Source organism: Pituophis catenifer, unplaced genomic scaffold (genome assembly GCF_029215685.1).
Source record: "Pituophis catenifer annectens isolate HBS135680 unplaced genomic scaffold, rPitCat1.0.hap2 SCAF_2, whole genome shotgun sequence".
Classification (NCBI taxonomy): Eukaryota; Metazoa; Chordata; class Lepidosauria; order Squamata; family Colubridae; genus Pituophis; species Pituophis catenifer.
The window spans coordinates 180,844,206-180,858,241 of record NW_027256882.1 but is presented as its reverse complement, the minus strand read 5'-3'; the positions used below and the strand labels follow the sequence as shown (position 1 = coordinate 180,858,241).

General features: G+C 41.8%; 2 protein-coding genes across 7 annotated transcripts in view; one reads left to right on the top strand and one right to left on the bottom strand.

Moving 5' to 3' along the window:
• Nucleotides 1-3,493: 3,493 nt before the first annotated feature.
• Nucleotides 3,494-9,104, top strand: DNASE2 (deoxyribonuclease 2, lysosomal). Of its 2 annotated transcripts, none has more exons than XM_070938237.1 (7): nucleotides 3,494-3,571; nucleotides 4,560-4,672; nucleotides 5,578-5,755; nucleotides 6,233-6,314; nucleotides 6,494-6,658; nucleotides 7,624-7,821; nucleotides 7,957-9,104. In XM_070938237.1, exons 2-7 carry the CDS (start codon nucleotides 4,578-4,580, stop codon nucleotides 8,313-8,315), a joined length of 1,077 nt encoding a protein of 358 aa, XP_070794338.1. In that variant the 5' UTR covers nucleotides 3,494-3,571; nucleotides 4,560-4,577; the 3' UTR covers nucleotides 8,316-9,104. The 2 variants fall into 2 exon arrangements, with proteins under 2 accessions (XP_070794338.1, XP_070794339.1); XM_070938238.1 differs by lacking the exon at nucleotides 3,494-3,571 and adding an exon at nucleotides 3,759-3,936.
• A 175-nt stretch (nucleotides 9,105-9,279) lies between these two features.
• The window catches only part of SMARCA4 (SWI/SNF related BAF chromatin remodeling complex subunit ATPase 4), a 55,852-nt gene continuing 51,095 nt past the window's right edge, over nucleotides 9,280-14,036 (bottom strand). For all 5 annotated transcript variants that reach the window (XM_070938232.1, XM_070938233.1, XM_070938234.1 and 2 more), the window contains 4 exons: nucleotides 12,754-12,855; nucleotides 11,547-11,679; nucleotides 10,357-10,496; nucleotides 9,280-10,041 (listed from right to left, as the gene is read on the bottom strand). In XM_070938232.1, the coding sequence (XP_070794333.1) occupies nucleotides 10,009-10,041; nucleotides 10,357-10,496; nucleotides 11,547-11,679; nucleotides 12,754-12,855 (408 nt within the window). In that variant the 3' untranslated portion in view covers nucleotides 9,280-10,008. The remainder of the gene's footprint in view (nucleotides 10,042-10,356; nucleotides 10,497-11,546; nucleotides 11,680-12,753; nucleotides 12,856-14,036) is intronic.

Here is a 14,036-nt window from a genome sequence, read left to right as displayed (position 1 = left end):
TTTCCAAGCATCTAGGCAACCCTTTGGAGATTTCTCCAAGGGCTCCTATTACTATTGGTACAACCACCAATAGAAGGAAGGTACAACCACCAGAAGGAAGATTTCTTCTTCCTTCTCCTTCTTCCTCTTCCATTTGCTTGTTCTGCTTCCTCTTCTTCTTCTTTTTGGTTACCTATTGAATGTACTGTAGATAATAGAGTCAGTCCTGTATAGTGGTGAAGGTGCTGGCGCAGAAACCAGGAGACTGTGAGTTCTAGTATCTTCTAGGTCCTAGGGCAGCGATGGCTAACCTTTTTTTCTTGGGTGCTAAAAACACATGCGCGTGTGATAGCACGTGTGCCCACACCCATAATGCAATGCTTCCCCATGCACACCCTGCCCCGTGCATGTGAAAACCTCTCCTCCAATGCTCCCCCATCCCCTGTGCAAGCACGTGACCCCCCGCGCCGTTTTGGGCCTAGCAGACCACCCTGAAGCCTCCGGAGGCCGGAAACAGCCCGTTTCCAGACTTCTGGTGGGCCCATTTTTCGCCCTCCCCAGGCTCCAGAGGCTTTCCTGGAGCCTCCAGGAGGGTGAAAACGGCCTCCCCCAGCCCTCCAGAGGCCGGAAACGGCCCATTCCTGGACTTCTGGTAGGCCTGTTTTTCATCTTCCACAGGCTCTGGAGGCTTTCCTGGAGCCTCCGGGTAGGCAAAAACGGCCTCCCCTGGCCCTCCAGACGCCAGAAATGGCATGTTTCCAGACTTCCAGTAGGCCCATTTTTCGTCCTCCCAGAGCCTCCATGCGAGTCCTGTACTTACCTGCCATCCAAAACAGGTTGCGTGGAAACTCCTGGGACAGGCAGGTTGGCATGGGCATGCGCACGCATTTCCCGCATGTGCGGCAGAGACCTAAAAATTAGCTGGCTGGTGGGAAGTGTGCACGCATATGCAGTGGAGCTGACCTAGGGTGATGGCTTGCGTGCCTGCAGAAATGCTCCACGTGCCATCTTTCAGGGCATGAAAGCTGGCTGAGTGACTTTGAATAAGTCCCTTTCTCAGCCCAACCTACCTCATGCTTTGGGGTAAAGAAAAGGAAGGAGTATTAGGAATGTTTAAGTGCTATTGCTATAAAAGTGATGAATATATTTATACTGTACATTGCCCAGAGTCTCTCACTGAGGGAGATGGTCGTCTATAAGCATGAAATATATAAATATATGTAAAAACACAAATAAAAGTGGGATAAAAATCTAATAAGTATAGAAAAGAGGAAAGAAAAAGAAAAAAAAGAAAAAAATTATATCCATACAAAAGAGGATATTTTATCTATACTAGTTACAGTTTAAAATATTAAAGTTACAAGTATTATGATTATTTGGCTTTCTCATTGATAACATTGAAAATGATGAGATGAAGGAAGAGCATACATTATATCAAGATACTTGTTTTGTAATAAATGTTTTGGTCTTAGGCTAAATAACTTAATATTGAAATTTCTTTAGAATCTTGTAGAAATTTTTGCTTAACACTAGTCTGTTTAACAGTAGTCACACTCCATATGAAGTTACTGATAGATTCTTGCCATCTGTGTAGAATTATCTCAGAAATTATAATTGATGCCATTTGAAATAGTTTATTTACTTTGCATAATACATTTATTTTAATGATTGCAATTGATCCTAAGCAAGATATGGATTCCTCTTTTTTAATCTTTTGCCAGCATTTAACATTATAAACATTGTTATGTTTCTTGATTATTTACTTTCAAATGCAAACCAAATATTTTGCTCAAAGGGCTACCTGACAGCTGATTCTTCTTCCAAAAAAAAGAAAGAAAGAAAGAAAGAAAGAAAGAAAGAAAGAAAGAAAGAAAGAAAGAAAGAAAGAAAGAAAGAAAGAATCTCTTTCAGAGAAGTTTTCAGTCTTTAAAAGTGTGTTAGGGTGTGTCCAATCATCCTTTCTCTCTGGTTATTTAATAATTAAGCATTGTTCTAGGACTTTATTAGGTGGTATTCAAATTTATTATTTATTTACATGATTTTTGACTCCTAGCTTTCACAGATAGCTTTTCTGGGTAACAGTCTATCCCAGTGGTGAAATGTAAAATTTGTTACTGCCGGTTCTGTGGGCGTGGCTTGGTGGGTAGTGGTGGTAATGTGTGACTGGGTAGGCGTGGCCAAAGAGGTTATAGAAAAAATGTTATTAAAAGTAAAAAAAAAAGTTTCTGATGATCACGCGGCTCAGCTGGGCATGGGGGGGGCAGGGATTTTTGTTATTGGTTCTCCAAACCACTTGCCACCATCACTACCCGATCAGGTGATCCGGTCCGAACCAGGAGCATTTCACCCCTGATCTATCCCTAGTCTCTTCCTTTAGGTTTCCCAATGGTGCACTCATTGCCATTATCATCAAGTCCATCCACTTTGCTCCTGGTTGTCCTTTACTTTTGTTTCCACTTTCCCAGCATTAAAGCCTTTTCCAGAGAGTTGTGTCTTCACATACTTTGTCTGAAATAGAATAGTTTATGGTCATTTATAAGTGAGAACTTTTCGTTGATTTGTTCAATGATCCATTTGTTGATTTTTTTGGCTGTCCACAATATTCTCATAAGTCTTCTCCATCACCAAAGTTAAAAGAAATCACAGTACTCTTTCTATCCTGCTTCTCTAAAGCCTTTAAAGATACAGAAACAAGTGATTTAAACTATGCAGACAGTGTGCTAGTGCTGGAAAAAGGGTCATGACCCAGGCTCATAACTCAGATTTTGAATCTGAAGAAGCTGCTCCTATGGAACCTATGGAATATCAGCTTCAGAAGACACCAAGTCACACCAGGCTGATAAAAAAAACAGCACTTGGACAGCAGAACACGTAGGACAACCAACAGGTAAAGTCCGATTCGTTGTGCTTCTTGTCTGGATTACCTCAATGAGCTAACATCTACCGAGATCTCAGATCTTGATTCATCTCTAGGGAATTAAACCAGGGTCAGCACTTGGTGGCGCTAGGATAGGAGATCGCCAGGAGATTCCTCGGCAGTAAATTTAATGAGGAAGCAAAGCCGCAGGGTTGTGTCCGTGTAATTGAGCAAGTCAGTTCTAAGGCGCCTTGACAACTACAAGAAACTTCCCTACTGTTATTTTCCGAACAAACCACCGAGTAGCTACGATTTTCCACCTAGCCTGCAATTTACAGCAGGCGGCTGGTGCACTCAAATGACCATCTTCCCTCTTCTCATAAGCGCAGCTGCCTGGGCATAGGCAAGCGCCGCCAAATGCCTTCCGCCACCCCCGCCCGGCGCCCGCTGAGCTTGGTATCGCCTTCGCTTTCTGCCCGGGGTTTGCTGCAAGAGCCGCCCCGCCGCCGCCAAGTGGGAAGGGTGGAGCTGAGACACATGATTTTCTTCCCCGTGGGGAAGTAAGTACTGTACAGTATTGCTGGCTGAGCTTTTGGCAAGGTCGCTCGCCGTTTTCTCCTTTCACCTGGAGCGAGGCGGGCACTGCTAAGGCAGCTGTTTAAGCGTCCAGTTCGGCGGCTGCACTACCTGAGTAGTACGTCCTCCGGAGCATCCGAAAAAGCTTCTTACGGTCAAGTGAGTCAGCCTAGTAACAGGCGAGGCGAGGAGGAGCAGATCCCTCGACAGGCGGGGGGCATCGCGCCCAGGAAGTTGAGTCAGAAAAGGGTCCGCAAGCGGAGGGGAGAGCTCGCCTTCGCGGATTGCAGAGCGCCGGGCGAGCGCTTTGTGCGTGCTCGCTCCCTTCTCTGTGATTTCTTTCAGCGTCTTCCGCCCCGGAGAGCTTTAACGCTGGGAGGAGAGACTCCCTGTCTGGGATTATGACTCGGCCTTCCTGACGCCTTTCAGGAGCGTTGGGTTTCTTTCAACTCCCATTTTCCATAATTATGCTGTGCAGGGAATGTGGCATTGCAGTATAAGATAAGTGGAGATCATCAGGTTGGGTAAGATTGATTTAATTTCTCCGCGTTAGTCCTTGGAGTAGAATGAGATGCACGGAGATGTAAATCTCTTTTTGGTTAGTCCGATTCTGGGTTGCCTGTTGGTTTTTCCTCTTTTGAGTTTTCTGTGCCATGGCTGTCTTAATCTGAGTCCGAGTTATTGGGAGGAAAAGAAGTAATAATTGCACCCCAACGAAAGAAGCATTTTTGCATTTTGGTACAGTGAGTGATGGGTAAGCCGACTAGTTCTCCGTTGTGTAAATCCAGCACATGTGGTTGCTTTATGCTTCAGTGTGAATGTGTCCTTTGAACACAGTTTTAAGTAGAGACCTCCAGGGACTATGCAAGACAAATTCATTTGTATTTCAGAATTACAAACCCCATTTGCTAAATGGAGAAGTGAAAATAAGTTGGGAAGTAAATGTAAGAGAATCAACAACTGAGATAGGCATATTGGAAAGGGGAAAATACATTGGACCATAAGCCAGTTTTTCTAAAAAAATGTTTGGTTAGAAAACTGCCCTCAGTTAAATAAAAAAATGGGAACCTCATGGGTAGGATAATGGTGGAAGTGGCAATTGTTGTCCTGACTTTTATTTTTAGCCTTGATTTTACATCCTTTGCAGGGATTCTGCAGAATCCTGATGCTGCTCATTCTGGCACTCTCTTTGGCTCTTACATACAATGTTGTGTATGGGAGCATTTCCTGCTATGACGACTCTGGGAAGCCTGTGGACTGGTATGTGTCTATTTTACCTGGCTTTATCTTTTGTTTTTTCAAAAACGATTCCTTTCCTGCCTTTCGTCAAAGTCTCTAGAGCAATTTACAAAAAGTAAACTAAATTCTCTCCCTGTCCCTTTCCTTCCTTGGCCTTCCTGTTTCTTTGGCAGTTTGTAGGCTTTACCCCAACTCCTTCCCTGCAACCATCCATGAACAAGAGGTGTATTTGAAATGTCTTGTGTAAGAGATGCAAGCAGTACACTCTATCCTGGCTGCCTTTTAGTCAGAAATTGCATTTATTTATTGTATTTATCAACAATCACACTCTACATGGACTCTTGGTGGTGTACAATTAAGACAGAAGTACACATATAATGAAACAATAATCCTTAAAATTATCCAAAATTTTCATAAATTACTACAAACAAAATTCCTAATGGATGTATTGATGACTGTACCCTACCCTCTTAAGGTTTTTCTAAAGATCAGAAGTGATTTGAGTCATTTGGATTTCTGGCAGAAGATTGGTCTCTAATTTAGTGCCACTGCTGGGAAACAACCTATTTCTCAGTGAATTTCTCAGTGAAGCTGTCTTTGAAATCCTGTGAGTCTCACCACTTCCCTAGATCGCCTCGGGAATTTGCATCCCTAATATGCTCTTTCTCAGGGCTGTCAAACTCACGGGCCGTGGGCTGGATGCGTCACACATTGGCCACACCCACGCCCGGTTTAGTGAAGGGGAGAAAAGTCACGATACATAATGTGACACCGCTGCAACGTCACGAGTTTGACACCCCTGCTCTAGCTCATTTCCTTTCAGTCTGTAACTCTTAATCTTACAATGAAGTCATGTTGCATACTTCAGTGGAAATTAAATAGAGTTTTCTCATCCATGGGCTGATTTCTGAAGGCCTCTTTTACAGGTTTATTGTTTACAAGCTGCCGAAGTCCCATCACAGCTCCCCAGTAAAAGGCATGCGGTACATGTATCAAGATGGACGTACCCAGGGCTGGGTGCAAGGCAGGAGCTTGATGAACAGTACTGAGGGAGCTGTGGGCAGAACACTGAATCAGCTATACCTGGAGGCAGCAAACAGGCAGGTGAGTCTGCAGAAAGAGCAGTTTCTCATGGTTCCAAATTAAAAATCATGGTCATGGGGTAACGTGGCTCTCAGTTTCTACTGACCAAGATTTCCCTTGAATCACACCAGTGACTACTTGTCCATCACAAGTAGATCCATCTGACCAGGAAAGGGATTGGATGCTAAATTGTGGTAAAGGCCACAGTAGCTGAGGCTGGTGTCAGGCTGCCATAGGTTCTCTAACTTTTTCAGACTGTGGAACTTGTTAGTTTAAAAAAATCCCAGACCCTCTGGTCAAGAAGTAAAACAATATGTCAAGTCATGAACATAAATGCCCCCTGGAGGGAAGGGTTTGAAATGTCACCAAATAAGCCTCCCCTTAAGAAAATTGCTGTGGATACCATTCAAGTGAATCTCTTTTTGCTATTCATCTCATGAAGCTATTCAAGTTCTGTTTGAAAAACCCTGCTCTACCTGTGTTTTATTTTCCCTCCAGAGGGAGGAAGAGATGGCCTATGTCCTGTACAACGATGAGCCTCCAAAGGAGAATTTCTATGATTCTAAGGGTCATACAAAAGGTAGTGCCCTTGCATCAAATGGTATTCAAAGAAATAGGCTAGCTGTGACCTGCAGTCTTGGACTTTTCTTCAGTTTAGTCTGTGGTGGAGCAGACAAGCCACCCCGTACTGCACTTCTGGGACTTCAAGATAGCTGGACAGAGGTTGACTGCATGCTTTGTTTTTTTTCTCCCCCTCAGGGGTTATCCTCCTGGACAGAAGTCAAGGATTCTGGCTTGTTCACAGCACACCTCGGTTTCCTCCCAGACTGGATGAGAAGAAGTATGCATGGCCCCACACTGCTCTGACTTACGGACAGAGCTTTCTGTGTGTCACCTACCCCTATAGCCAGTTCAAAGCCATAGGTAGGTGCGAAGGCTGGGGAATGTTAGGATGTTTAAAAACTTCATGCTGAAAATCAAAACCTTGGGATTATTTCAGGGCATTTGGCTAGGAAGTGCTAAAATGTCTTTCCCAAACTAAAATCTTCCTGAATTTGTGGCTTCAACAAGAGAATGAATGGATTATGAAGCTGTAGCTAGGATAGTCAAGACAAGAGCTATTACCATGGAAATGAAGGGAAGAGGAATGGGTAGGTTCATGCTCCTAAGAAGCATAACTTCTAAAATTATTGTTCAAGAGCTACAAAAATTTGTGAGGAAGAATTCCAGCCAAATATTTTGACACTAGCTTCCCTGAAAGGCATGTGTCAATATATCATCCAGTCATTTAACCATGCCATGCCAAGCCTTCCCACAAAAATGGAAGGACAGTCCATCCCTTGTCCCCACAAAGGAATAGCACATGCATAAGCAGGAGACCTTCACTAAGTAGCACCATCTCTCAACATGATTCCATTTCAAGAAGCACACTATTCCTATGGATAAACTGAGGAAGATTCCACACAAGGTAGTGCTATATTCCTAGCTTCCCACATTGGGATTTGGATTTAGCTGCTCCAGATCCCAAAATTCTGGATTGCAGTTTGTTTTTAAGAGTCCCTGTCTCCTTGCCTTCTCCCCTTCCTAACAGTCGTCAAGCTGCCTTGGAAAGCCAATCAATTAGTAGTGTTTATTTTTAAAGCTTCATTACAGAGACAAGCATGATGAGAATGGGGATGTAGCATCCTCTTATAAGCCATCTGAAGGAAGTGCAAATGGGGAAAGCAAAGGGTCTTTCTGAGACTGGAGAATGTAGATCCCAGCAGTTCAGAAATATCCTTAGCTGTTCTCGGACCACAGAGGTGTCAAAATGTTTTTTTCCCCCTGGCATGATGATAATGCACTCCCAACCAATGAATCTAATACTGTACACTGTATTTCTGCCTTAGGGAATCAGCTGCTCTTCACGGAGCCCCACGTCTACGATTACCAGGTGCAAGGGGCCTTTGCCCGGGATCTGCCTGCCTTGTTGAATGCTTCTGAGGGAGAACATGTTCGGGAGGAGCCATGGAACTCCCAAGTGACTCTGACATCAAAAGGGGGCAAGGAATTCGTCAGCTTTGCAAAATTCAGTTTCTTTGATGATGGTAAGTAATGATGGGGGATGGTTAGTCTGGATAGGCATAGAAAGCAGTGGAGTTACTAGAGAGAGTAAGGGAATATGGCCACTGAGTTATATCAAAACTACCCTCATACATTCATTTTCTATTTCATCTCCCCAGATCTGTACTCTGGCTGGTTGGCCCAGGCTCTTGCTACTGATCTCTATGTTGAGTTCTGGCTCAAGTCTCCAGGGGTTTTGGCATCCAACTGCTCTGGACAGTACAGAGTCTACAATGTGGAGAAACTTGCATTCCGAGACCCAGCTACCACCTTCTTTTCCACGTCTGACCATTCCAAGTGGTGTGTTGGAATAGAGAGTGATTCGGGGTGGGCCTGTGTTGGAGACATGAACCGTAATCATGCAGAAGAACACCGTGGGGGTGGTACCGTCTGTTGCCGTGATGTTACAATTTGGAAAAGCTTTCACTCCTTGGTACAGAACTATACCGATTGTGATACAACAGGATATGGACTCTAATTGGCTGAGATTGTTTGTTATTAGGGGAGCAGAATTCAGTTAATTGGGAAAGAGGACTAAGGATGATTTGAAGGAGTAAGAGTGTCCAGGCCTGTCTTCTTCACACCATATTAACTCCCTGCATAGCATAATGCAGTGAGGTAAGTTGAGCTGTTGCTTTGCTCTCATTTTTCAGAAAGTTAATTTCCAGCAACGGTTCCTTTGTGTTCTGAACTGCTTCCAACACTACTTTTTTCCTGTTACATAGTAACATTTCCAAGGGGTTACATGAGCTATATGGAAAAATACAGAAGGAAATTCTTTTCCTGAAATAAAAATGTATACTATGTTTATTTTGTATAATTTCCCAAAATCTGGGTATTCCAAGGAAAATATTTTTATGTAGCAAATTCTATGTGTGTGAGAGAAATAGGCTGATCTGAGGATTAGCTTCCCTGCCCCCTTCTAACGGGAAAGCCTGTCACAAGGGCATGGTAGCCTGTTTAAATACAGCATCTCTTAAACCACAGTAACCACAAACTTACTTAGTAACTTCCACATGTGTATCATAAGTCTGTATATTTACAGAATACATGGCCTACTCAATTCTACTCAAGTAACTCAGTTTGAAATAGAGCAATTTGCTCCCCTCTCTTGTTGTTCTTGGCTAGCCCATGAATGAATTTCATCACCCAGCCGGTCATGGAAGATGATCTCCCACAAACATAGATGTGGATAAAAGAAGCAGAGTCTTTTAGAATGAGAAAAAAATACCAGAGACAAAATGAATAAAAGCTAAAATGCTTTAAAGATGTGTTTTGATGTTTTCATCTTTAAATTCTTTAAATATCTCTTTTACAAAAACAGGCCTGGTCAAAATCTCTTGTGCAATCTGGAATGGTAAAAGATATTGTAACCTGGGCTGCCATCTCCTTTGAATAATACTACAGATGAGAAGCCAGATGGGAATTTACGAACTTCTGGACAATTATTCTAAGCAGGCCCTAATCATGGTCATCATAGTCAAGAAGAGACTGGACAGCCACTTGTCTGAAATGATACAGGGTCTCCTGCTTGAGCAGGTGGTTGGACTAGAAAACCTCCAAAGTTCCTTCCAACTCTGATATTCTGTATTCTCTGAATGGATCAGAAGATGGGTATATCAGACCTTACTGAGCTGATGGGAGGGGCTTTCCAGATGTTACCGTAAACGAGAAGCACATTTAACAAACGCAGCACGGTGATGGTGGGGTGTTTGTTTTGCTTAATTTATTACTGTTTGAAATCCAGTGACGCTGACACAGTTACTCCTGCCACCCTCTCCTTGCTTTGGGGGGGAGCAGCTGGCTGTTTGACCTGTTTCATAAAATACAGTACTAGGAAGTGGACTGCTCACACACATGCACCCACAGGTTAAAACTACAGTGATTCAATACTGCAACTGAAAATAGTACTGCCATTAAAAAAAAAATCAAGTGTTCCCCCAGTCATAATCTTTTTAAAAAACAGTTAATGCTGTTACAAACGCTACTGATGTGAGGACAAGGCAAGACACAAATAAGTCCTACATCTTCACTGCAGTATAAATATGGAAGAATTTATACAGTTTACCCACATCCAATACTACTTTTCTTGCTACCCGTTGCAGCTAAAGGACTAGAGCACCTCTGCTTTGGAAAAACTGATGCCTGAGGTCTCCATCACGGAATGTCACCTAGTCATCTTCTGTGCCACTTCCTGAGCGATCCTAGGAGAGAGGAGGAAAATACTTTTTAGTTGTACCTTAATGTATCGGGTGTCTTCCTGACTGTCCTAGGAAGTAGGTAGCCAGGCAGAAAAGCAGTAATCATCCAGGAAGTCTCATGGATGAACCAAGGTCTAAAATTTTTACTCGTCGTACCATGTAGCTTTCTGAAAAGGCGAACTTGGTTTTGTGTTTCCTTTCTGCTTATTTAAGTGGAAAAGGCCCTCTTCTTTCTTTCTTTGGCCATCTGTCTCCAACAAAAACACTTTCCTGGGATCACTGATGACACTTTGGGGGAAAATCTATTGTTTTACCTACCTCTTCTTGCTCTTCCTCGCTATCATCATCACTAACTACAGGTTTAGCTCGGGACCCACGGCTGGTGCGTCTGCGGCCTTTCATTCGGTCTGGTACTTTTTCCTTTCTGCCCAGTTTAATCTTCACTTTGACAGAACGAGCTGGGAAGAAGAAAAGACAGAGTGAGACTGCAAAACTGGCTATGAGATTATGTTCTTGTGCCGTTATGAATTATGACTGAAACAGGTTTGAAATCTGTCCTGATTTTCATATACACATTACACGAGAAATAGACACAATTCTACTTATATATCTATTTCCAAATGCTCCAATAATCTGCTTCACTGTATTCCTAAATCTAATAATCTAGCTTGTTTTGTGAAATAACCACACCAAAAACTCTTTTTCTTCTTATGAAAAAATCAAACAGCCGTTTATGTACAAAACAGCCTTTTATGGTGCAAAAAAGGCAGGATGAGGCTTTCCTTACAAGCTCTGGATCCTAATTGTTAAATGTCAGCCTTTCCTCTTTTTTTTATAAAATGTCAGCCTTTCCGGATGGCTCTAATTTCAGGCTTTCAGATACCTTTTCATCTGCCCATCATAATTTTTGTACTTTTTCCTTATATTTAACAAGAAGTACCTAGCCAGGTCTGGCTATCTCCAAAACCCAAAAAGCATCACAAGTGGATGTGCACTCAGAAATATCAGGAACATGGAATACTATATCCAGCTCTGAGCACCAAGAGACAAATTAGAGCAAGTTCATAAAAAGGCCACTAAGATGTGAAATGTTTGAAAACCGAGCCTATGAAAAATGGATATCTTTAGTTTAAAGAAATATGACTTAAAGGAAGATACAATAGCCATCTTCTTGTCTACTGAGCCATAGGAAAGAATGAGGACCAACAAGTTAAAACGGCAAGAAAGGAGATTTGAGGCAAATATCAGGAGGAACCTCCTGATTACAAGCTGTCTGCTACTAAAACAGTGCCATAGGACATGAGCTCTTCATGGAAGGTTGGATGGGCACCTGTCAGAGATTCTCTTATAGAGCTAGCCCTGAGTAGGGGATTGAATGACTTCTAAGGTACCTTCCAACTCTACAGTTCTATCACTGAAGTTGAAAAGTATCCCAGGAAAGGCACATTACTTCTGTATTGCTACCAAGAAAATGACACAGGTGTGTCCATGAAGTTCATGAAGCTCACATTCTGATTCAGATCCTTCTTCTTCTCCCTCTTCCTCCTCTTCACTCTCTTCTCCCTCGCTGTCTTCTTCTTTTTCAATTTTTTGCCTCACACTAGTAAAGACAGACTGTAGTACAATTGAGTCTTCATAAATCTGCAGGAAACCATAGAAGAAAGGAAGATGCAGAAACCGTGATTGATCTAATCCTTTCATTCCACTGGGCTAAATTCTATATTTATTCTCAGTCCATGCCCTTAATTGTTATGAAGGTTTTGTTTAAAAAAATAGGGTCATTCTTAATCCTACTGGGGATTTATAGAACACTTTTGAGTGTCTACTGCTCCTATCATATAGCTTGTTGTAATCTTCCAACAACTTTGTGTTCCATACTGAAATTGGGAAGAATGGAAAAAAGTGGCTGCCCTAAGACCATTTACTCAATTGGTTGCAGTAGCATTTGAAACAGCATCAGATACATATTACAGGTAAATTGAAGGGAGTTTCTAAAGCTTGGTTATGGATGTGAGAGATAATAGAAAAGAGCTTTAAGAGATTCATAAAACTCATTATCTCCTGATAATTCTTACCCATCAATTATGACTAATGATTTGTCATACCTCTGCAAAGGAATTCTTGCTATATGTATTCTGCCCACAACCATGGTATTATAAAAACTACAGGCAGTCCTCAACTTACAACCAGTTGATCCCAAATTTTATGTTGTTAAGTGAGAAATTTGTTAAGTGAGTATTGCCTCATTTTACGACTTTTCTTGCCATATTTGTTAAGTGAATTGCTGCAGTTGTTAAATTAGTAGCACAATTGTTAAAATAATCTGGCTTCCCCATTGACTTCCCCTACTTATCAGTAGGGATCACATGACCCTGGGACACTGCAACTGTCATAAATGTGAGTCAAACATCTGAATGTAAATCACATGATCCTGGGGATGCTACAACGGTCGTAAGTGTGAAAAATGGTCATAAGCCACTTTTTTCAGGGCCATTGTAACATCAAACGGTCACTAAACAATCTGTTGTGTAAGTCGAGGACTCTCTGTACTGAATCCGTCTGCTTACACAGCACGGAAACTAGGCATCTCTCAAAACACATCTTAATTGTCCTAATTTATTTAACTAGAGGAGAACTCGTTCAATTCACAAGATGGGGGGAACCATACATTTTTTTTAATGTCAAGAACATTCTCTAACTGCAGGGAGATCTTACCAGTGACCCTTCAAGATTGAAAGTCTGAGCATTCTGACATAGAAGCATGACATCCTTCTCCAAATCATTCAGGCTGCGATATTTGTGGTTCCGGATACGCTCCTAAAAGTGAAAGGGGGGGGCAGCAGAGGAGAAACAAAACAATGTTTTACTCCTGCCTTCGTTCACTTGTCATCAGAGTGAGATGATGCCCTTAGCTGTATGCATCTTTCAGCAATCGAGAGGAGAAAAAGGAGCAATTCTTAAAGCTAAAAGGGTTTATCCTCAACAATTTTTTTTAAAATTAGGAACATGGACAGAGATAGTTAGTACATCAGTATGGATTCTGTAGGACATCTGTGCTGTTAATTCACTTAGAAGACATGTAGAAACAACATCCATTGTACAATTATATTCAATTATACAATATTTTTACACAATTATACAATATTTCAATAGTACTGATTTTGTGGAAGTATTGACTGAAACTCTTGATTGTTGAACAAATGAACAACTGGATGAGCAAGATGGCTATCTGATGTTTGGCCCCTTAAAAGGCCTCAAGGGAAATCACTAATTGTGCCACTCAATTGATGATTAGGTGGATCTTTGGCAATCCACACTATATCCCCTTTGTCCTGTAACTAGTTTGAAAGCCTCAAATGAAGTAATGCTATCTTAGAAGGTTAAAATGCAAAGGGATCTAACATGCTCATGAATCTTTCTGTTGTTAAAGAGAGGGCATTTTGAAATTTCTATATTAAGACGATTAGACTTAAAATCTAAATTTATCTAAACAAGTGAATAAGATTCATTGGAAGTTTTAAAAAGGTTACCTTCGCTAACTGAGAATGGCTTCATTCAGTAAATCAGAGATACTACAAGCTACCACAAAGACTTCCACCATCCTGTTCAGGAAACCAGCATGCTGTTGCATCCTTTGAATGTATACACTTTAATGCATTAAAATATATTAAGAACTATTTAAGACATACTCTATAACACATAAAAAGGTACAATGCAATATTGATGGCTAATATCTCCATGTTTCAAATGGGCTATATATACCTTACTAAAGTTATAGTTATGTGCAACACAAGTCACTTAGCTTCATCAGAAAGTGTTCTCCGAAACAATGCAGAATGATGGGCATCCCACAGTTAGAAATTGCAGAGGCACATGTTAATTACGTTGCACTGAGAAATCAGTTCACTACCCTTGTTGTAGGCATTAAACTACTGGGCTCAGCCTGTTCTTCTAAAGAAGGGGACAAAAAATAGGCATGTGATATTGTCAGAAAACTG

Excerpts from the sequence above, each read along its gene's own strand:
- DNASE2 (XM_070938237.1), top strand. The coding sequence starts at position 4,578 with ATGCTGCTCATTCTGGCACTCTCTTTGGCTCTTACATACAATGTTGTG. Across the intron at positions 5,756-6,232 it reads TGGAGGCAGCAAACAGGCAG|AGGGAGGAAGAGATGGCCTA; the intron begins GTGAGTCTGCAG and ends TTTTCCCTCCAG. Across the intron at positions 7,822-7,956 it reads ATTCAGTTTCTTTGATGATG|ATCTGTACTCTGGCTGGTTG; the intron begins GTAAGTAATGAT and ends TCATCTCCCCAG.